At 58.5% G+C, this 22,965-nt stretch overlaps 1 protein-coding gene across 1 annotated transcript in view; it reads left to right on the top strand.

The window, feature by feature from the left end:
* SKIC2 (SKI2 subunit of superkiller complex) overlaps positions 1-22,541 on the top strand; it is a 54,190-nt gene extending 31,649 nt beyond the window's left edge. The window contains 11 exon segments of the mRNA XM_075581668.1: positions 10,701-10,841; positions 11,356-11,460; positions 11,546-11,683; positions 12,060-12,081; positions 13,955-14,081; positions 14,520-14,730; positions 20,235-20,345; positions 21,194-21,412; positions 22,249-22,299; positions 22,301-22,378; positions 22,380-22,541. Of these exon segments, the coding sequence (XP_075437783.1) occupies positions 10,701-10,841; positions 11,356-11,460; positions 11,546-11,683; positions 12,060-12,081; positions 13,955-14,081; positions 14,520-14,730; positions 20,235-20,345; positions 21,194-21,412; positions 22,249-22,299; positions 22,301-22,378; positions 22,380-22,526 (1,350 nt within the window). The 3' untranslated portion in view covers positions 22,527-22,541.
* The last annotated feature ends 424 nt before the right edge of the window (positions 22,542-22,965 follow it).

The raw sequence follows: 22,965 nt of genomic DNA, 5'->3' as shown, positions 1-22,965 counted from the left end.
TGCAGGGTGACACAGTGACACAGACAGAAGGGAGCTATGAGTCTGTCCCTCCCCCGCAGGGTGACACAGTGACACAGACAGAAGGGAGCTATGAGTCTGTCCCTCCCCCCGCAGGGTGACACAGTGACACAGACAAAAGGGAACTATGAGCTGTCCCTCCCCCCGCAGGGTGACACAGTGACACAGACAGAAGGGAGCTATGAGCCTGTCCTCCCCCCGCAGGGTGACAAAGTGACAGACAGAAGGGAGCTATGAGTCTGTCCCTCCCCCGCAGGGTGATACAGTGGACACAGACAGAAAGGGAGCTATGAGTCTGTCCCTCCCCCCGCAGGGTGACACAGACAGAAGGGAGCTATGAGTCTGTCCCTCCCCCCGCAGGGTGACACAGTGACACAGACAGAAGGGAGCTATGAGTCTGTCCCTCCCCCGCAGGGTGACACAGTGACACAGACAGAAGGGAGCTATGAGTCTGTCCCTCCCCCCGCAGGGTGACACAGTGACACAGACAGAAGGGAGCTATGAGTCTGTCCCTCCCCCCGCAGGGTGACACAGTGACACAGACAGAAGGGAGCTATGAGCCTGTCCTCCCCCCGCAGGGTGACACAGACAGAAGGGAGCTATGAGTCTGTCCCTCCCCCGCAGGGTGACACAGTGACACAGACAGAAGGGAGCTATGAGCCTGTCCCTCCCCCCGCAGGGTGACACAGACAAGAAGGGAGCTATGAGCCTGTCCCTCCCCCCGCAGGGTGACACAGTGACACAGACAGAAGGGAGCTATGAGTCTGTCCCTCCCCCCGCAGGGTGACCCAGTGACACAGACAGAAGGGAGCTATGAGTCTGTCCCTCCCCCGCAGGGTGACACAGTGACACAGACAGAAGGGAGCTATGAGCCTGTCCCTCCCCCCGCAGGGTGACACAGACAGAAGGGAGCTATGAGCCTGTCCCTCCCCCCGCAGGGTGACCCAGTGACACAGACAGAAGGGAGCTATGAGCCTGTCCCTCCCCCCGCAGGGTGACACAGTGACAGACAGAAGGGAGCTATGAGTCTGTCCCTCCCCCGCAGGGTGACATAGTGACACAGACAGAAGGGAGCTATGAGCCTGTCCCTCCCCCGCAAGGTGACACAGTGACACAGACAGAAGGCAGCTATGAGTCTGTCCCTCCCCCCGCAGGGTGACACAGTGACACAGACAGAAGGCAGCTATGAGTCTGTCCCTCCCCCCGCAGGGTGACACAGACAGAAGGGAGCTATGAGTCTGTCCCTCCCCTGCAGGGTGACACAGTGACACAGACAGAAGGGAGCTATGAGTCTTTCCCTCCCCCCGCAGGGTGACACAGTGACACAGACAGAAGGGAGCTATGAGTCTGTCCCTCCCCCGCATGGTGACACAGTGACACAGACAGAAGGGAGCTATGAGTCTGTCCCTCCCCCCCGCAGGGTGACACAGACAGAAGGGAGCTATGAGCCTGTCCCTCCCCCGCAGGGTGACAGTGACACAGACAGAAGGGAGCTATGAGTCTGTCCCTCCCCCCGCAGGGTGACACAGTGACACAGACAGAAGGGAGCTATGAGTCTGTCCCTCCCCCCGCAGGGTGACACAGTGACACAGACAGAAGGGAGCTATGAGTCTGTCCCTCCCCCGCAGGGTGACACAGTGACACAGACAGAAGGGAGCTATGAGTCTGTCCCTCCCCCCGCAGGGTGACACAGTGACACAGACAAAAGGGAACTATGAGCCTGTCCCTCCCCCCGCAGGGTGACACAGTGACACAGACAGAAGGGAGCTATGAGCCTGTCCCTCCCCCCGCAGGGTGACAAAGTGACAGACAGAAGGGGAGCTATGAGTCTGTCCCTCCCCCGCAGGGTGATACAGTGACACAGACAGAAGGGAGCTATGAGTCTGTCCCTCCCCCCGCAGGGTGACACAGACAGAAGGGAGCTATGAGTCTGTCCCTCCCCCCGCAGGGTGACACAGTGACACAGACAGAAGGGAGCTATGAGTCTGTCCCTCCCCCGCAGGGTGACACAGTGACACAGACAGAAGGGAGCTATGAGTCTGTCCCTCCCCCCGCAGGGTGACACAGTGACACAGACAGAAGGGAGCTATGAGTCTGTCCCTCCCCCCGCAGGGTGACACAGTGACACAGACAGAAGGGAGCTATGAGCCTGTCCCTCTCCCCCCGCAGGGTGACACAGACAGAAGGGAGCTATGAGTCTGTCCCTCCCCCCGCAGGGTGACACAGTGACACAGACAGAAGGGAGCTATGAGCCTGTCCCTCCCCCCGCAGGGTGACACAGACAGAAGGGAGCTATGAGCCTGTCCCTCCCCCCGCAGGGTGACACAGTGACACAGACAGAAGGGAGCTATGAGTCCTGTCCCTCCCCCCGCAGGGTGACCCAGTGACACAGACAGAAGGGAGCTATGAGTCTGTCCCCTCCCCCGCAGGGTGACACAGTGACACAGACAGAAGGGAGCTATGAGCCTGTCCCTCCCCCCGCAGGGTGACACAGACAGAAGGGAGCTATGAGCCTGTCCCTCCCCCCGCAGGGTGACCCAGTGACACAGACAGAAGGGAGCTATGAGCCTGTCCCTCCCCCCGCAGGGTGACACAGTGACAGACAGAAGGGAGCTATGAGTCTGTCCCTCCCCCCGCAGGGTGACACAGTGACAGACAGAAGGGAGCTATGAGTCCTGTCCCTCCCCCGCAGGGTGACATAGTGACACAGACAGAAGGGAGCTATGAGCCTGTCCCTCCCCCGCAAGGTGACACAGTGACACAGACAGAAGGCAGCTATGAGTCTGTCCCTCCCCCGCAGGGTGACACAGTGACACAGACAGAAGGGAGCTATGAGTCTGTCCCTCCCCCCGCAGGGTGACACAGTGACACAGACAGAAGGGAGCTATGAGTCTGTCCCTCCCCCCGCAGGGTGACATAGACAGAAGGGAGCTATGAGTCTGTCCCTCCCCCCGCAGGGTGACACAGTGACACAGACAGAAGGGAGCTATGAGTCTGTCCCTCCCCCGCAGGGTGACAGTGACACAGACAGAAGGGAGTTATGAGTCTGTCCCTCCCCCCGCAGGGTGACACAGTGACACAGACAGAAGGGAGCTATGAGTCTGTCCCTCCCCCCGCAGGGTGACACAGTGACACAGACAGAAGGGAGCTATGAGTCTGTCCCTCCCCCCGCAGGGTGACACAGTGACACAGACAGAAGGGAGCTATGAGTCTGTCCCTCCCCCCGCAGCGTGACACAGTGACACAGACAGAAGGGAGCTATGTGTCTGTCCCTCCCCCCGCAGGGTGACAAAGTGACACAGACAGAAGGGAGCTATGTGTCTGTCCCTCCCCCCGCAGGGTGACACAGTGACACAGACAGAAGGGAGCTATGAGTCTGTCCCTCCCCCCGCAGGGTGACAAAGTGACACAGACAGAAGGGAGCTATGAGTCTGTCCCTCCCCCCGCAGGGTGACAAAGTGACACAGACAGAAGGGAGCTATGAGTCTGTCCCTCCCCCCGCAGGGTGACAAAGTGACACAGACAGAAGGGAGCTATGAGACTGTCCCTCCCCCCCGCAGGGTGACACAGTGACACAGACAGAAGGGAGCTATGAGTCTGGTCCCTCCCCCCGCAGGGTGACACAGTGACACAGACAGAAGGGAGCTATGAGTCTGTCCCTCCCCCGCAGGGTGACACAGTGACACAGACAGAAGGGAGCTATGAGTCTGTCAATCCCCCCGCAGGGTGACACAGTGACACAAACAGAAGGGAGCTATGAGTCTGTCCCTCCCCCGCAGGGTGACACAGTGACACAGACAGAAGGGAGCTATGAGTCTGTCCCTCCCCCGCAGGGTGACACAGTGACACAGACAGAAGGGAGCTATGAGTCTGTCCCTCCCCCGCAGGGTGACACAGTGATACAGACAGAAGGGAGCTATGAGTCTGTCCCTCCCCCCGCAGGGTGACACAGTGACACAGACAGAAGGGAGCTATGAGACTGTCCCTCCCCCCGCAGGGTGACACAGTGACACAGACAGAAGGGAGCTATGAGTCTGTCCCTCCCCCCGCAGGGTGACACAGTGACACAGACAGAAGGGAGCTATGAGACTGTCCCTCCCCCCGCAGGGTGACACAGTGACACAGACAGAAGGGAGCTATGAGTCTGTCCCTCCCCCCGCAGGGTGACACAGACAGAAGGGAGCTATGAGTCTGTCCCTCCCCCGCAGGGTGACACAGTGACACAGACAGAAGGGAGCTATGAGTCTGTCCCTCCCCCCGCAGGGTGACACAGTGACACAGACAGAAGGGAGCTATGAGTCTGTCCCTCCCCCCGCAGGGTGACACAGACAGAAGGGAACTGTGAGCCTGTCCCTCCCCCGCAGGGTGACAGTGACACAGACAGAAGGGAGCTATGAGTCTGTCCCTCCCCCCGCAGGGTGACACAGTGACACAGACAGAAGGGAGCTATGTGTCTGTCCCTCCCCCCGCAGGGTGACACAGTGACACAGACAAAAGGGAGCTATGAGCCTGTCCCTCCCCCCGCAGGGTGACAAAGTGACAGACAGAAGGGAGCTATGAGTCTGTCCCTCCCCCGCAGGGTGATACAGTGACACAGACAGAAGGGAGCTATGAGTCTGTCCCTCCCCCCGCAGGGTGACACAGACAGAAGGGAGCTATGAGACTGTCCCTCCCCCCACAGGGTGACACAGACAGAAGGGAGCTATGAGTCTGTCCCCCTCCCCTGCAGGGTGACACAGTAACACAGACAGAAGGGAGCTATGAGTCTGTCCCTCCCCCCGCAGGGTGACACAGTGACACAGACAGAAGGGAGCTATGAGTCTGTCCCTCCCCCCGCAGGGTGACACAGTGACACAGACAGAAGGGAGCTATGAGTCTGTCCCTCCCCCCGCAGGGTGACACAGACAGAAGGGAGCTATGAGTCTGTCCCTCCCCTGCAGGGTGACACAGTGACACAGACAGAAGGGAGCTATGAGTCTTTCCCTCCCCCCGCTGGGTGACACAGTGACACAGACAGAAGGGAGCTATGAGTCTGTCCCTCCCCCCGCATGGTGACACAGTGACACAGACAGAAGGGAGCTATGAGTCTGTCCCTCCCCCCCGCAGGGTGACACAGACAGAAGGGAGCTATGAGCCTGTCCCTCCCCCGCAGGGTGACAGTGACACAGACAGAAGGGAGCTATGAGTCTGTCCCTCCCCCCGCAGGGTGACACAGTGACACAGACAGAAGGGAGCTATGAGTCTGTCCCTCCCCCCGCAGGGTGACACAGTGACACAGACAGAAGGGAGCTATGAGTCTGTCCCTCCCCCGCAGGGTGACACAGTGACACAGACAGAAGGGAGCTATGAGTCTGTCCCTCCCCCCGCAGGGTGACACAGTGACACAGACAAAAGGGAACTATGAGCCTGTCCCTCCCCCCGCAGGGTGACATAGTGACACAGACAGAAGGGAGCTATGAGCCTGTCCCTCCCCCCGCAGGGTGACAAAGTGACAGACAGAAGGGAGCTATGAGTCTGTCCCTCCCCCGCAGGGTGATACAGTGACACAGACAGAAGGGAGCTATGAGTCTGTCCCTCCCCCCGCAGGGTGACACAGACAGAAGGGAGCTATGAGTCTGTCCCTCCCCCCGCAGGGTGACACAGTGACACAGACAGAAGGGAGCTATGAGTCTGTCCCTCCCCCGCAGGGTGGACACAGTGACACAGACAGAAGGGAGCTATGAGTCTGTCCCTCCCCCCGCAGGGTGACACAGTGACACAGACAGAAGGGAGCTATGAGTCTGTCCCTCCCCCCGCAGGGTGACACAGTGACACAGACAGAAGGGAGCTATGAGCCTGTCCCTCCCCCCGCAGGGTGACACAGACAGAAGGGAGCTATGAGTCTGTCCCTCCCCCGCAGGGTGACACAGTGACACAGACAGAAGGGAGCTATGAGCCTGTCCCTCCCCCCGCAGGGTGACACAGTGACACAGACAGAAGGGAGCTATGAGTCTGTCCCTCCCCCCGCAGGGTGACCCAGTGACACAGACAGAAGGGAGCTATGAGTCTGTCCCTCCCCCGCAGGGTGACACAGTGACACAGACAGAAGGGAGCTATGAGTCTGTCCCTCCCCCGCAGGGTGACACAGTGACACAGACAGAAGGGAGCTATGAGTCTGTCCCTCCCCCCGCAGGGTGACACAGTGACACAGACAGAAGGGAGCTATGAGTCTGTCCCTCCCCCGCAGGGTGACACAGTGACACAGACAGAAGGGAGCTATGAGCCTGTCCCTCCCCCCGCAGGGTGACACAGACAGAAGGGAGCTATGAGCCTGTCCCTCCCCCCGCAGGGTGACACAGTGACACAGACAGAAGGGAGCTATGAGTCTGTCCCTCCCCCGCAGGGTGACACAGTGACACAGACAGAAGGGAGCTATGAGCCTGTCCCTCCCCCCGCAGGGTGACACAGACAGAAGGGAGCTATGAGTCTGTCCCTCCCCCGCAGGGTGACACAGTGACACAGACAGAAGGGAGCTATGAGCCTGTCCCTCCCCCCGCAGGGTGACACAGTGACACAGACAGAAGAGAGCTATGAGTCTGTCCCTCCCCCGCAGGGTGACACAGTGACACAGACAGAAGGGAGCTATGAGCCTGTCCCTCCCCCCGCAGGGTGACACAGACAGAAGGGAGCTATGAGTCTGTCCCTCCCCCGCAGGGTGACACAGTGACACAGACAGAAGGGAGCTATGAGTCTGTCCCTCCCCCGCAGGGTGACACAGTGACACAGACAGAAGGGAGCTATGAGTCTGTCCCTCCCCCCGCAGGGTGACACAGTGACACAGACAGAAGGGAGCTATGAGTCTGTCCCTCCCCCGCAGGGTGACACAGTGACACAGACAGAAGGGAGCTATGAGCCTGTCCCCTCCCCCCGCAGGGTGACACAGACAGAAGGGAGCTATGAGTCTGTCCCTCCCCCGCAGGGTGACACAGTGACACAGACAGAAGGGAGCTATGAGTCTGTCCCTCTCCCGCAGGGTGACACAGTGACACAGACAGAAGGGAGCTATGAGTCTGTCCCTCCCCCCGCAGGGTGACACAGTGACACAGACAGAAGGGAGCTATGAGTCTGTCCCTCCCCCCCGCAGGGTGACACAGACAGAAGGGAGCTATGAGTCTGTCCCTCCCCCCGCAGGGTGACCCAGTGACACAGACAGAAGGGAGCTATGAGTCTGTCCCTCCCCCCGCAGGGTGACACAGACAGAAGGGAGCTATGAGTCTGTCCCTCCCCCCGCAGGGTGACCCAGTGACACAGACAGAAGGGAGTTATGAGTCTGTCCCTCCCCCCGCAGGGTGACACAGTGACACAGACAGAAGGGAGCTATGAGTCTGTCCCTCCCCCCGCAGGGTGACACAGTGACACAGACAGAAGGGAGCTATGAGTCTGTCCCTCCCCCCGCATGGTGACACAGACAGAAGGGAGCTATGAGCCTGTCCCTCCCCCCGCAGGGTGACACAGTGACACAGACAGAAGGGAGCTATGAGTCTGTCCCTCCCCCCCCGCAGGGTGACACAGTGACACAGACAGAAGGGAGCTATGAGTCTGTCCCTCCCCCGCAGGGTGACATAGTGACACAGACAGAAGGGAGCTATGAGCCTGTCCCTCCCCCCGCAGGGTGACACAGTGACAGACAGAAGGGAGCTATGAGTCTGTCTCTCCCCCGCAGGGTGACATAGTGACACAGACAGAAGGGAGCTATGAGCCTGTCCCTCCCCCGCAAGGTGACACAGTGACACAGACAGAAGGCAGCTATGAGTCTGTCCCTCCCCCGCAGGGTGACACAGTGACACAGACAGAAGGGAGCTATGAGTCTGTCCCTCCCCCCGCAGGGTGACACAGTGACACAGACAGAAGGGAGCTATGAGTCTGTCCCTCCCCCCGCAGGGTGACATAGACAGAAGGGAGCTATGAGTCTGTCCCTCCCCCCGCAGGGTGACACAGTGACACAGACAGAAGGGAGCTATGAGTCTGTCCCTCCCCCGCAGGGTGACAGTGACACAGACAGAAGGGAGTTATGAGTCTGTCCCTCCCCCCGCAGGGTGACACAGTGACACAGACAGAAGGGAGCTATGAGTCTGTCCCTCCCCCCCGCAGGGTGACACAGTGACACAGACAGAAGGGAGCTATGAGTCTGTCCCTCCCCCCGCAGGGTGACACAGTGACACAGACAGAAGGGAGCTATGAGCCTGTCCCCTCCCCCCGCAGGGTGACACAGTGACACAGACAGAAGGGAGCTATGAGTCTGTCCCTCCCCCCGCAGGGTGACACAGACAGAAGGGAACTGTGAGCCTGTCCCTCCCCCGCAGGGTGACAGTGACACAGACAGAAGGGAGCTATGAGTCTGTCCCTCCCCCCGCAGGGTGACACAGTGACACAGACAGAAGGGAGCTATGAGTCTGTCCCTCCCCCCGCAGGGTGACACAGTGACACAGACAAAAGGGAACTATGAGCCTGTCCCTCCCCCGCAGGGTGACACAGTGACACAGACAGAAGGGAGCTAGGAGTCTGTCCCTCCCCCCGCAGGGTGACACAGTGACACAGACAGAAGGGAGCTATGAGTCTGTCCCTCCCCCCCGCAGGGTGACACAGTGACACAGACAGAAGGGAGCTATGAGTCTGTCCCTCCCCCCGCAGGGTGACACAGTGACACAGACAGAAGGGAGCTATGAGTCTGTCCCTCCCCCCGCAGGGTGACACAGTGACACAGACAGAAGGGAGCTATGAGTCTGTCCCTCCCCCCGCAGGGTGACACAGTGACACAGACAGAAGGGAGCTATGAGTCTGTCCCTCCCCCCGCATGGTGACACAGACAGAAGGGAGCTATGAGTCTGTCCCTCCCCCCGCAGGGTGACACAGTGACACAGACAGAAGGGAGCTATGAGTCTGTCCCTCCCCCCCGCAGGGTGACACAGTGACACAGACAGAAGGGAGCTATGAGTCTGTCCCCTCCCCCCGCAGGGTGACACAGTGACACAGACAGAAGGGAGCTATGAGTCTGTCCCTCCCCCCGCAGGGTGACACAGTGACACAGACAAAAGGGAACTATGAGCCTGTCCCTCCCCCCGCAGGGTGACAAAGTGACAGAAAGAAGGGAGCTATGAGTCTGTCCCTCCCCCGCAGGGTGATACAGTGACACAGACAGAAGGGAGCTATGAGTCTGTCCCTCCCCCCGCAGGGTGACACAGACAGACGGGAGCTATGAGTCTGTCCCTCCGCCCGCAGGGTGACACAGTGACACAGACAGAAGGGAGCTATGAGTCTGTCCCTCCCCCGCAGGGTGACACAGTGACACAGACAGAAGGGAGCTATGAGTCTGTCCCTCCCCCGCAGGGTGACACAGTGACACAGACAGAAGGGAGCTATGAGTCTGTCCCTCCCCCCGCAGGGTGACACAGTGACACAGACAGAAGGGAGCTATGAGTCTGTCCCTCCCCCCGCAGGGTGACACAGTGACACAGACAGAAGGGAGCTATGAGCCTGTCCCTCCCCCCGCAGGGTGACACAGACAGAAGGGAGCTATGAGTCTGTCCCTCCCCCGCAGGGTGACACAGTGACACAGACAGAAGGGAGCTATGAGTCTGTCCCTCCCCCGCAGGGTGACACAGTGACACAGACAGAAGGGAGCTATGAGTCTGTCCCTCCCCCGCAGGGTGACACAGTGACACAGACAGAAGGGAGCTATGAGTCTGTCCCTCCCCCGCAGGGTGACACAGTGACACAGACAGAAGGGAGCTATGAGCCTGTCCCTCCCCCCGCAGGGTGACACAGACAGAAGGGAGCTATGAGCCTGTCCCTCCCCCCGCAGGGTGACACAGTGACACAGACAGAAGGGAGCTATGAGTCTGTCCCTCCCCCCGCAGGGTGACCCAGTGACACAGACAGAAGGGAGCTATGAGTCTGTCCCTCCCCCCGCAGGGTGACACAGTGACACAAACAGAAGGGAGCTATGAGTCTGTCCCTCCCCCGCAGGGTGACACAGTGACACAGACAGAAGGGAGCTATGAGTCTGTCCCTCCCCCCGCAGGGTGACACAGTGACACAGACAGAAGGGAGCTATGAGTCTGTCCCTCCCCCGCAGGGTGACACAGTGACACAGACAGAAGGGAGCTATGAGTCTCTCCCTCCCCCCACAGGGTGACACAGTGACACAGACAGAAGGGAGCTATGAGTCTGTCCCTCTCCCCGCAGGGTGACACAGTGACACAGACAGAAGGGAGCTATGAGACTGTCCCTCCCCCGCAGGGTGACACAGTGACACAGACAGAAGGGAGCTATGAGTCTGTCCCTCCCCCCGCAGGGTGACACAGTGACACAGACAGAAGGGAGCTATGAGTCTGTCCCTCCCCCCGCAGGGTGACACAGTGACACAGACAGAAGGGAGCTATGAGTCTGTCCCTCCCCCCGCAGGGTGACACAGTGACACAGACAGAAGGGAGCTATGAGTCTGTCCCTCCCCCGCAGGGTGACACAGTGACACAGACAGAAGGGAGCTATGAGTCTGTCCCTCCCCCGCAGGGTGACACAGTGACACAGACAGATGGGAGCTATGAGTCTGTCCCTCCCCCGCAGGGTGACACAGTGACACAGACAGATGGGAGCTATGAGTCTGTCCCTCCCCCGCAGGGTGACACCGTTTCTTTGATTGACAGGCGCACGAGCAGCGTATAGCGTGTCTCACGAGGACACTGGCAGAGATGGGTGACATTGAGTGCGTCGGGGACCTTGGAGACCTCCAGGATTATTATATGACTGTGCAGGAGCTGCTATACGCCAGGGAGACCATGCAGGTAAATCGTGGCACCTCCAGGGCTGGCACAGGGGGATATACACAGCCTGGCACCTCTAGGGCTGGCACAGGGGGATATACAGAGCCTGGCACCTCTAGGGCTGGCACAGGGGGATATACAGAGCCTGGCACCTCTAGGGCTGGCACAGGGGGATATACAGAGCCTGGCACCTCTAGGGCTGGCACAGGGGGATATACAGAGCCTGGCACCTCTAGGGCTGGCACAGGGGGATATATACAGAGCCTGGCACCTCTAGGGCTGGCACTGGGGGATATACAGAGCCTGGCACCTCTAGAGCTGGCACAAAGGAATATATACAGAGCCTGGCACCTCTAGAGCTGGCACAAGGATATACAGAGCCTGCCACCTCTAGGGCTGGCACAGGAGGATATACAGAGCCTGGCACCTCTAGGGCTGGCACAGGGGGATATACAGAGCCGGCACCTCTAGGACTGGCACAGGGTTAGATACAGAGCCTGGCACCTCTAGGACTTTACACTGTCTCCCCCTGCAGAGGCGTGTGATGGCGTCTGTCAATGGCATGAAGTGTCTAAGCGTGGGACGTGTCATCATGATCAGTTCTGAGTATCACCCGATGGTGCCTGGGGTTATCCTGCAGGTAGGACCATACCAAATGGGGAGAAGGGTGGGGTTGTGCTGCGCATGATGCGACTCGCTGGTAGCCATTTTGTTTTAACCCACAGGTATCCTCCGACGCTGCCAACAGGGTTTACACCACCCTAGTGCTTTGTGAGAAGGGGCGGGAGGGGGCGTCGTTGGCCCCCCCGGAGAGGGTCGGATCCGGGGAAAAGCGGGCGCCCGTCCCAGAGGATCTCATCATGGCGAGGTGTACCGGCCTGAGGGTGAGAGGGCGAGGTGTACCGGCCTGAGGGTGAGAGGGCGAGGTGTACCGGCCAGAGGGTGAGAGCGCGAGGTGTACCGGCCTGAGGGTGAGAGGGCGAGGTGTACCGGCCTGAGGGTGAGAGGGCGAGGTGTACCGGCCAGAGGGTGAGAGGGCGAGGTGTACCAGCCTGAGGGTGAGAGGGCGAGGTGTACCGGCCAGAGGGTGAGAGGGCGAGGTGTACCAGCCTGAGGGTGAGAGGGCGAGGTGTACCGGCCTGAGGGTGAGAGGGCGAGGTGTACCGGCCAGAGGATGAGAGGGTGAGGTGTACCGGCCTGAGGGTGAGAGGGCGAGGTGTACCGGCCTGAGGGTGAGAGGGCGAGGTGTACCGGCCTGAGGGTGAGAGGACGAGGTGTACCGGCCTGAGGGTGAGAGGGCGAGGTGTACCGGCCTGAGGGTGAGAGGGCGAGGTGTACCGGCCAGAGGGTGAGAGGGCGAGGTGTACCGGCCTGAGGGTGAGAGGGCGAGGTGTACTGGCCTGAGGGTGAGAGGGCGAGGTGTACTGGCCTGAGGGTGAGAGGGCGAGGTGTACCAGCCAGAGGGTGAGAGGGCGAGGTGTACCGGCCTGAGGGTGAGAGGGCGAGGTGTACCGGCCAGAGGGTGAGAGGGCGAGGTGTAGTGGCCTGAGGGTGAGAGGGCGAGGTGTACCGGCCTGACGGTGAGAAGGCGAGGTGTACCGGCCAGAGGGTGAGAGGGCGAGGTGTACCGGCCAGAGGGTGAGAGGGCGAGGTGTACCGGCCAGAGGGTGAGAGAGGTGAGGTGTACCGGCCAGAGGGTGAGAGGGCGAGGTGTACCGGCCAGAGGGTGAGAGGGCGAGGTGTATCGGCCAGAGGGTGAGAGGGCGAGATGTACCGGTTGAGAGGGCGAGGTGTACCGGCCAGAGGGTTAGATTGCGAGGTGTACCGGCCAGAGGGTGAGAGGGCGAGGTGTACTGGCCAGAGGGCGAGGTGTACTGGCCAGAGGGTGAGAGGGCGAGGTGTACCGGCCAGAGGGCGAGGTGTACCAGCCAGATTGTGAGAGGGCGAGATGTACCAGCCAGAGGGTGAGAGGGTGAGGTGTACCGGCCAGAGGGTGAGAGGGCGAGGTGTACCGGCCAGAGGGTGAGAGGGCGAGGTGTACCGGCCAGAGGGTGAGAGGGCGAGGTGTACCGGCCTGAGGGCGAGGTGTACCGGCCAGAGGGTGAGAGGGCGAGGTGTACCGGCCAGAGGGTGAGAGGGCGAAGTGTACCGACCAGAGGGTGAGAGGGCGAGGTGTACCGGCCAGAGGGTGAGAGGGCGAGGTGTACCGGCCAGAGGGTGAGAGGGTGTCTGTCAGTGTGTCTGTGTCTATATCTCTCTCTTTGTGTGTATATGTATATGTGTGTGTATATATGTATATGTGTGTGTATATATGTATATGTGTGTATATGTATATGTGTGTATATATGTATGTATATATACAGCTGAACCCCGTTATAACGCGGTCCTTGGGGGCCACAGAATGAGACCGCGTTATAACCGGGATCGCGTTAAAATGTTGGCGCGCGAGGATTTACCGGCATCTAGATCTCTCTCCTCTTTCCTGTCAGCTCTCTCCTCTCTTCAGAGGGCTGTGTCCACACTCCAAACGCTCCAAACACCCAGGGAAGCCCCAATCAGTCTAGTCTGATCCCGAGAGAGCGAGGGGAATTCTTGGCCAGGGCACCTGCACGGTCCATGGAGAAGCTTCTGGCACTATCCCCAGCCTAAACTCTTATTTATTGTATTTTGTGTTAGGCTTCCTCCAATCAGTGCTAAGTGTTGTAGCAAAATGCATACTTAAACTGATGAGTCACACTTCCTTTGCAGTAAACAACTCTATATATGGTAAACATGTGACAGAGAGAGAGTGCTCTGCTAACTCAAAGCACATGTCATGGCACACTTAAGCTGATGAGTGGTCAAACATGACAAGAGAGAGTTCTGCTAAAGCACATGTTATGGCAAACTTCAGCTCATAAGTGGTGCTTCCCAATACAAACTGGGAGAGAGAGAGAAAGAAGGGGGCGAGGGAGAATGGGGAATAAGTGGGGGAGGGAGGGAGAGGTGGGGGAGTGAGAAAGGGAAGGAGAGGAGGGGGAGTGGGGAATAAGTGGAGGAGGGGGCGAGGGAGAAAGGGAGGGAGAGTGGGGAATAAGTGGGGGAGATCTTCTGTAAGAGAGCTCAGTCTCCCTACTCCCCCCCCCCCCCCCCAGGTCCCTGCGGTCACACGGTGCTACGGCTCCGGCCCTCGGACATTATCACAGTGACCGGCCGGACACTGCGGCTCAGCGCGGACAAGATCCTTGAGGACGTCAACCGCCGGCAATCCCCTCGCTACAGGTAACACGCCCCCCCCCCCCCCCCTGCTTCTGCCCCCGGAGGTCATGTTGTTCCCCCTGCGTTTGCCCACAGAGATCACATTCCCCCCCCCTGCATCTGCCCCCAGAGGTCACGCCCCCATGCATCTGCCTGCGGAGGTCATGCCCCCCCCCTACTACTGCCCCCGGAGGTCACGCGCCCCCCTCCCCCCCGCGTCTGCTCCTGGAGGTCACGCCCCTGCGTCTGCCCCCGGAGGTCTCGCGCCCCCCCTGCGTCTGCTCCTTGATGTTTCGCCCACTGACCCTGGAGGAGACTCCACCCTCTTTTTGTGGTCCCGTCCCCCGTCCCCGTCCCCCCTTCACTTAATTTTCTCTCGGCCTCCTCGCTAACTGCCCCTTCTCTCACTCCACTTACCCTTCTCTCTCTCCACTTACCCTCCCCCGCCCTTCCCCCGTACAGGAATGACCCCCCTGGCCCTGCCGTCTCTGGGGTGACTCAGGAGCTGTCCCGCCTCGCCGATCTGCCCCCTGGGACTCTTTGCCCCCTTTGCCCCGTCAACGACCTACAGCTGAAGGACCTGGAGGTGGTGGAGGCAGTTAGCAGGGCAAGAAGACTGGAGGGGGCATTAAAGGAGTTCAACAGCCCCAACAGCCCTCGCTTCAACACCCAGGTATAGGAAGGGGGGGGCGGGGGGGGAGGGCAGATCATCCTTTACTGTGCATCATTGGGGGATCAATTACACCATTGTGTCTTTAGGGGGGCAAATAATTTGCACAGATGCACTGTGTGACTTCTTACCCCTTTTCTGTGACCCTGACCCCAGTATGACCTCTGACCTGTCTAATCACTATAGACTATATGACATCTGACCCTGATACACGACGACCTCTCACCTCCGTCTTCCTGTAACCGAGACACATTATGACCTTTGACCCCAATGCACAGTAAATATGACCTTGGACCATGATGCACAGCATGACCTCTGACCCCAATTCCCTGCATGACCTCTGATCCCGATGTACAGTATGACCTCTGACCCCTCTCTCTGTGATCCCGATGCACAGTATGACCTCTGACCTCTCTCTCTCTCTGATCCCGATGCACAGTATGACCTCTGACCCCTCTCTCTCTCTGATCCCGATGCACAGTATGACCTCTGACCCCTCTCTCTCTCTGATCCCGATGCACAGTATGACCTCTGACCCCTCTCTCTCTCTGATCCCGATGCACAGTATGACCTCTGACCCCTCTCTCTCTGATCCCGATGCACAGTATGACCTCTGACCCCTCTCTCTCTGACCCCGATGCACAGTATGACCTCTGACCCCTCTCTCTCTGACCCCGATGCACAGTATGACCTCTGACCCCTCTCTCTCTGATCCCGATGCACAGTATGACCTCTGACCCCTCTCTCTCTGATCCCGATGCACAGTATGACCTCTGACCCCTCTCTCTCTCTGATCCCGATGCACAGTATGACCTCTGACCCCTCTCTCTCTGATCCCGATGCACAGTATGACCTCTGACCCCTCTCTCTCTCTGATCCCGATGCACAGTATGACCTCTGACCCCTCTCTCTCTGACCCCGATGCACAGTATGACCTCTGACCCCTCTCTCTCTGACCCCGATGCACAGTATGACCTCTGACCCCTCTCTCTGTGATCCCGATGCACAGTATGACCTCTGACCCCTCTCTCTCTCTGATCCCGATGCACAGTATGACCTCTGACCCCTCTCTCTCTGATCCCGATGCACAGTATGACCTCTGACCCCTCTCTCTCTCTGATCCCGATGCACAGTATGACCTCTGACCCCTCTCTCTCTGATCCCGATGCACAGTATGACCTCTGACCCCTCTCTCTGTGATCCCGATGCACAGTATGACCTCTGACCCCTCTCTCTCTCTGATCCCGATGCACAGTATGACCTCTGACCCCTCTCTCTCTCTGATCCCGATGCACAGTATGACCTCTGACCCCTCTCTTTCTCTGATCCCGATGCACAGTATGACCTCTGACCCCTCTCTCTGATCCCGATGCACAGTATGACCTCTGACCCCTCTCTCTGTGATCCCGATGCACAGTATGACCTCTGACCCCTCTCTCTCTGATCCCGATGCACAGTATGACCTCTGACCCTTCTCTCTCTCTGATCCCGATGCACAGTATGACCTCTAACCCCTCTCTCTCTGATCCCGATGCACAGTATGACCTCTGACCCCTCTCTGACCCCGATGCACAGTATGACCTCTGACCCCTCTCTCTCTGACCCCGATGCACAGTATGACCTCTGACCCCTCTCTCTGTGATCCCGATGCACAGTATGACCTCTGACCCCTCTCTCTCTCTGACCCCGATGCACAGTATGACCTCTGACCTCTCTCTGTGTGATCCCGATGCACAGTATGACCTCTGACCCCTCTCTCTCTCTCTGATCACGATGCACAGTATGACCTCTGACCCCTCTCTCTCTCTCTGATCCCGATGCACAGTATGACCTCTGACCCCTCTCTCTCTGATCCCGATGCACAGTATGACCTCTGACCCCTCTCTCTCTCTCTGATCCCGATGCACAGTATGACCTCTGACCCCTCTCTCTCTGACCCCAATGCACAGTATGACCTCTGACCCCTCTCTCTCTGACCCCGATGCACAGTATGACCTCTGACCCCTCTCTCTGTGATCCCGATGCACAGTATGACCTCTGACCCCTCTCTCTCTGATCCCGATGCACAGTATGACCTCTGACCCCTCTCTCTGTGATCCCGATGCACAGTATGATCTCTGACCCCTCTCTCTCTCTGATCCCGATGTACAGTATGACCTCTGACCCCTCTCTCTCTCTGATCCCGATGCACAGTATGACCTCTGACCCCTCTCTCTCTGATCCCGATGCACAGTATGACCTCTGACCCCTCTCTCTGTGATCCCGATGCACAGTATTACCTCTGACCCCTCTCTCTCTCTGATCCCGATCCCTCTCTCTCTGATCCCGATGCACAGTATGACCTCTGACCCCTCTCTCTCTCTCTCTGATCCCGATGCACAGTATGACCTCTGACCCCTCTCTCTGTGATCCCGATGCACAGTATGACCTCTGACCCCTCTCTCTGTGATCCCGATGCACAGTATGACCTCTGACCCCTCTCTCTCTCTGATCCCGATGCACAGTATGACCTCTGACCCCTCTCTCTCTGACCCCGATGCACAGTATGACCTCTGACCCCTCTCTCTCTGATCCCGATGCACAGTATGACCTCTGACCCCTCTCTCTCTGATCCCGATGCACAGTATGACCTCTGACCCCTCTCTCTGTGATCCCGATGCACAGTATGACCTCTGACCCCTCTCTCTGTGATCCCGATGCACAGTATGACCTCTGACCCCTCTCTCTCTCTGATCCCGATGCACAGTATGACCTCTGACCCCTCTCTCTCTGACCCCGATGCACAGTATGACCTCTGACCCCTCTCTCTCTGACCCCGATGCACAGTATGACCTCTGACCCCTCTCTCTGTGATCCAGATGCACAGTATGACCTCTGACCCCTCTCTCTCTCTGATCCCGATGCACAGTATGACCTCTGACCCCTCTCTCTCTGATCCCGATGCACAGTATGACCTCTGACCCCTCTCTCTCTCTGATCCCGATGCACAGTATGACCTCTGACCCCTCTCTCTCTGATCCCGATGCACAGTATGACCTCTGACCCCTCTCTCTGTGATCCCGATGCACAGTATGACCTCTGACCCCTCTCTCTCTCTGATCCCGATGCACAGTATGACCTCCGACCCCTCTCTCTCTCTGATCCCGATGCACAGTATGACCTCTGACCCCTCTCTCTGATCCCGATGCACAGTATGACCTCTGACCCCTCTCTTTCTCTGATCCCGATGCACAGTATGACCTCTGACCCCTCTCTCTGTGATCCCGATGCACAGTATGACCTCTGACCCCTCTCTCTCTGATCCCGATGCACAGTATGACCTCTGACCCCTCTCTCTCTCTGATCCCGATGCACAGTATGACCTCTAACCCCTCTCTCTCTGATCCCGATGCACAGTATGACCTCTGACCCCTCTCTCTCTGACCCCGATGCACAGTATGACCTCTGACCCCTCTCTCTCTGACCCCGATGCACAGTATGACCTCTGACCCCTCTCTCTGTGATCCCGATGCACAGTATGACCTCTGACCCCTCTCTCTCTCTGACCCCGATGCACAGTATGACCTCTGACCTCTCTCTGTGATCCCGATGCACAGTATGACCTCTGACCCCTCTCTCTCTCTCTGATCACGATGCACAGTATGACCTCTGACCCCTCTCTCTCTCTGATCCCGATGCACAGTATGACCTCTGACCCCTCTCTCTCTGATCCCGATGCACAGTATGACCTCTGACCCCTCTCTCTCTCTCTGATCCCGATGCACAGTATGACCTCTGACCCCTCTCTCTCTGACCCCAATGCACAGTATGACCTCTGACCCCGAGGCACAGTATGACCTCTGACCCCTCTCTCTGTGATCCCGATGCACAGTATGACCTCTTACCCCTCTCTCTGTGATCCCGATGCACAGTATGATCTCTGACCCCTCTCTCTCTCTGATCCCGATGTACAGTATGACCTCTGACCCCTCTCTCTCTCTGATCCCGATGCACAGTATGACCTCTGACCCCTCTCTCTCTGATCCCGATGCACAGTATGACCTCTGACCCCTCTCTCTGTGATCCCGATGCACAGTATGACCTCTGACCCCTCTCTCTCTCTGATCCCGATGCACAGTATGACCTCTGACCCCTCTCTCTCTGATCCCGATGCACAGTATGACCTCTGACCCCTCTCTCTCTCTCTGATCCCGATGCACAGTATGACCTCTGACCCCTCTCTCTGTGATCCCGATGCACAGTATGACCTCTGACCCCTCTCTCTCTCTGATCCCGATGCACAGTATGACCTCTGACCCCTCTCTCTCTCTGATCCCGATGCACAGTATGACCTCTGACCCCTCTCTCTCTGACCCCGATGCACAGTATGACCTCTGACCCCTCTCTCTGTGATCCCGATGCACAGTATGACCTCTGACCCCTCTCTCTGTGATCCCGATGCACAGTATGACCTCTGACCCCTCTCTCTCTCTGACCCCGATGCACAGTATGACCTCTGACCCCGATGCACAGTATGACCTCTGACCCCTCTCTCTCTGATCCCGATGCACAGTATGACCTCTGACCCCTCGCTCTCTGATCCCGATGCACAGTATGACCTCTGACCCCTCTCTCTCTGATCCCGATGCACAGTATGACCTCTGACCCCTCTCTCTCTCTGACCCCGATGCACAGTATGACCTCTGACCCCTCTCTCTCTCTGATCCCGATGCACAGTATGACCTCTGACCCCTCTCTCTCTCTGATCCCGATGCACAGTATGACCTCTGACCCCTCTCTCTCTGTGATCCCGATGCACAGTATGACCTCTGACCCCTCTCTCGCTGTGATCCCGATGCACAGTATGACCTCTGACCCCTCTCTCTCTCTGATCCCGATGCACAGTATGACCTCTGACCCCTCTCTCTGTGATCCCGATGCACAGTATGACCTCTGACCCCTCTCTCTCTCTGATCCCGATGCACAGTATGACCTCTGACCCTTCTCTCTCTCTGACCCCGATGCACAGTATGACCTCTGACCCTTCTCTCTCTCTGACCCCGATGCACAGTATTACCTCTGACCCCTCTCTCTCTCTGATCCCGATGCACAGTATGACCTCTGACCCCTCTCTCTCTGTGATCCCGATGCACAGTATGACCTCTGACCCCTCTCACTCTGTGATCCCGATGCACAGTATGACCTCTGACCCCTCTCTCTCTGTGATCCCGATGCACAGTATGACCTCTGACCCCTCTCTCTCTGTGATCCCGATGCACAGTATGACCTCTGACCCCTCTCTCTCTCTCTGATCCCGATGCACAGTATGACCTCTGACCCTTCTCTCTCTGACCCCGATGCACAGTATGACCTCTGACCCTTCTCTCTCTCTGACCCCGATGCACAGTATGACCTCTGACCCCTCTCTCTGATCCCAATGCACAGTATGACCTCTGACCCTTCTCGCTCTCTGACCCGATGCACAGTATGACCTCTGACCCTTCTCCCTCTCTGACCCCGATGCACAGTATCTCCTCCTGGAGCACAGATCCAAGGTCATGGATGAGCTGGAGCGTCTCCGCTACCTGATGTCCGACCAATCACTGAGCCTCCTCCCCGAGTACCTGCAGAGAGTCAATGTGAGGCACAGGGGAGTCAAAGGGAAAGGGATGAGCATGCGGGGGGGGAGGGAACTTGTGTCATAAGGAGATAGCGGGATATCAATCATTTCTCTCACCCCCTCTTCCTCTCCTCCCCCTCTTTCACCCTCTCTTCCTCTCGCACACCCCTCTCTTCCTCTCTCGCCCCCCCTTTCTTCCTCTTTCCCCCCTCTCTTCCTCTCTCGCCCCCCCTTTCTTCCTCTTTCCCCCCCTCTCTTCCTCTCTCGCCCCCCCTCTTCCTCTCTCGCTCTTCCTCTCTCGCCCCCCCCTCTTCCTCTCTCGCCCCCCCCTCTTCCTCTCTCGCCCCCCCCTCTTCCTCTCGCCCCCCCTCTGCCTCTCTCGCCCCCCCTCTCTTCCTCTCTCGCCCCCCCTCTCTTCCTCTCTCGCCCCCCCTCTCTTCCTCTCTCGCCCCCCCTCTCTTCCTCTCTCGCCCCCTCTCTTCCTCTCTCGCCCCCCCTCTCTTCCTCTCTCGCCCCCTCTCTTCCTCTCTCGCCCCCCCTCTCTTCCTCTCTCCCGCTCTCTTCCTCTCTCGCCCCCCCTCTCTTCCTCTCTCGCCCCCCCCTCTCTTCCTCTCTCGCCCCCCCCCTCTCTTCCTCTCTCGCCCCCCCCCCCTCTCTTCCTCTCTCGCTCTTCCTCTCTCGCCCCCCCTCTCTTCCTCTCCCGTTCCATGTCTTCCCCCCCGGTCTCTTTCTCCCTTCCCTCTTCTTCCCTTCCCCCCTCCCTTCCTCTCTTTCTCCCTCCCCCTTCTCTTTTCCCCTTCCATCTCTTTCTCCCACCCCCTTCCCTCCCTCCGTCTCCCCTATCCCCCTCTCTCTCTCCCCCCTCAGGTCCTACGCTCCCTCCAGTATATAGACGCTGGTGGGGCGGTGCAGTTGAAGGGCCGGGTGGCCTGCGAGGTTAGTGGACATGAACTGCTGGTCACTGAGCTGGTCCTTGACGGGGCTCTGTCCCCCCTCCGTCCCGAGGAGATTGTCTCCCTCCTGTCCTGCGTGGTCTTCCAACACAAGACGCAGTGCGAGCCCCGACTCACCGACACGCTCCGCCAGGTGGGTGTGTTATATCGCCCTGCCCCCGCTCACCGACGCGCTCCACCAGGTGGGTGTGTTATATCGCCCTGCCCCCGCTCACCGACGCGCTCCACCAGGTGGGTGTGTAATATCATCCTGCCCCCGCTCACCGACGCGCTCCGCCAGGTGTGTGTGTGTTATATCGCCTTGCACCGGCTCACCGACGCGTTCCACCAGGTGTGTGTGTTATATAGTCCTGCCCCAGCTCACCGACACGCTCTGCCAGGTGTGTGTGTTATATCGCCCTGCCCCCGCTCACCGACGCGTTCCACCAGGTGTGTGTTATATAGTCCTGCCCCCGCTCACCGACGCGTTCCACCAGGTGTGTGTGTTATATAGTCCTGCCCCAGCTCACCGACACGCTCCGCCAGGTGTGTGTGTTATATCGCCCTGCCCCGGCTCACCGACGCGCTCCGCCAGCTGTGTGTTATATCGCCCTGCCCCGGCTCACCGACGCGCTGTGCCAGGTGTGTGTGTGTTATATCACCCTGTGTCCGCTTACTAACGCGCTCAGCAGGGTGTGTTTGGATTATATCATCCTGTCCCGGCTCACTGACGCGCTCCGCCAGGTGTGTGTGTGTTGTATGACCCTTGCTCAGGGGTGCGTGCATTGGTGTAGTGTGTCTGTCTGTGTGTGTGTGTGTGTGTGTGTGTGTGTGTATATATATATATGACTGAAATAATGTTTGTGTGTGTATTTGTGCCCCCTGTGATTGGCCGGCGGACGGACACAGCTCATTGGCCTGCGGGCCAGGCAGGGAGGAGAGACACACACACACCCTCACAGCCTGTGACCGTCATATCACACCACGCAGGGCGTGGAAAAGGTGCGTGCGTTGGCGCGGAACCTGGCTGAGGTGCAGAGGGGAGTGCGGTCTGCGCGAGTCCGTGGAAGATTTCGTGGCGCAGTACAAGTTCGGGCTGACGGAGGTCGTGTATGAGTGGGGCGCGCGGCATGGTAAGGAACAGGGTAGCAGAGAGGGGAAGCGTCGCAGGGTGCTGGGCTAAGATAGGAGCGTCGTGCAGCCTGCTGTGTGCGGTGTTAAAAGTTGTGAATAAAAACACAAGTCTGAGGTTATATTTTGCAGAATAGACAAATAAGTTTATTGCTTGTGCGGTGCACACGCAGAGGAGAGTTTCAAATAAAACCCTCCCAACGACATGGTGCATACAGGCCTTATTTATACACAAAATACTAAACCCACGCCCCCTCTACAAGGCTGCGTGTCGTCACTACGTGAGCGTAAAAGGTAAACAAACTGCACACGAACACATCGAGTTAAAGCATTATTATGGGATGCATATTAGAAATGAAATGATTCAGCTAATATTCCTTATACAAGCCGGTGACTTTTACTCTACATACAGAACACATTGCCCCCCCCTCGGACAGTGCCTATCTGTCTCGTATTTTCATAACATTGGCACTTAGCCCTCATTCTCAAGGTCCTTTGGCTTAGCTGAACCGCTCAATATCAATTGGAACTTCAGAAAAAAAAAATGTATTTTAAACTAACGTTCATTCCAACTTT

The sequence above is a fragment of the Ascaphus truei genome, unplaced genomic scaffold, assembly GCF_040206685.1.
Source record: "Ascaphus truei isolate aAscTru1 unplaced genomic scaffold, aAscTru1.hap1 HAP1_SCAFFOLD_1473, whole genome shotgun sequence".
In the NCBI taxonomy this organism is placed as follows: Eukaryota; Metazoa; Chordata; class Amphibia; order Anura; family Ascaphidae; genus Ascaphus; species Ascaphus truei.
This window is presented reverse-complemented; position numbering and strand designations above follow the sequence as displayed.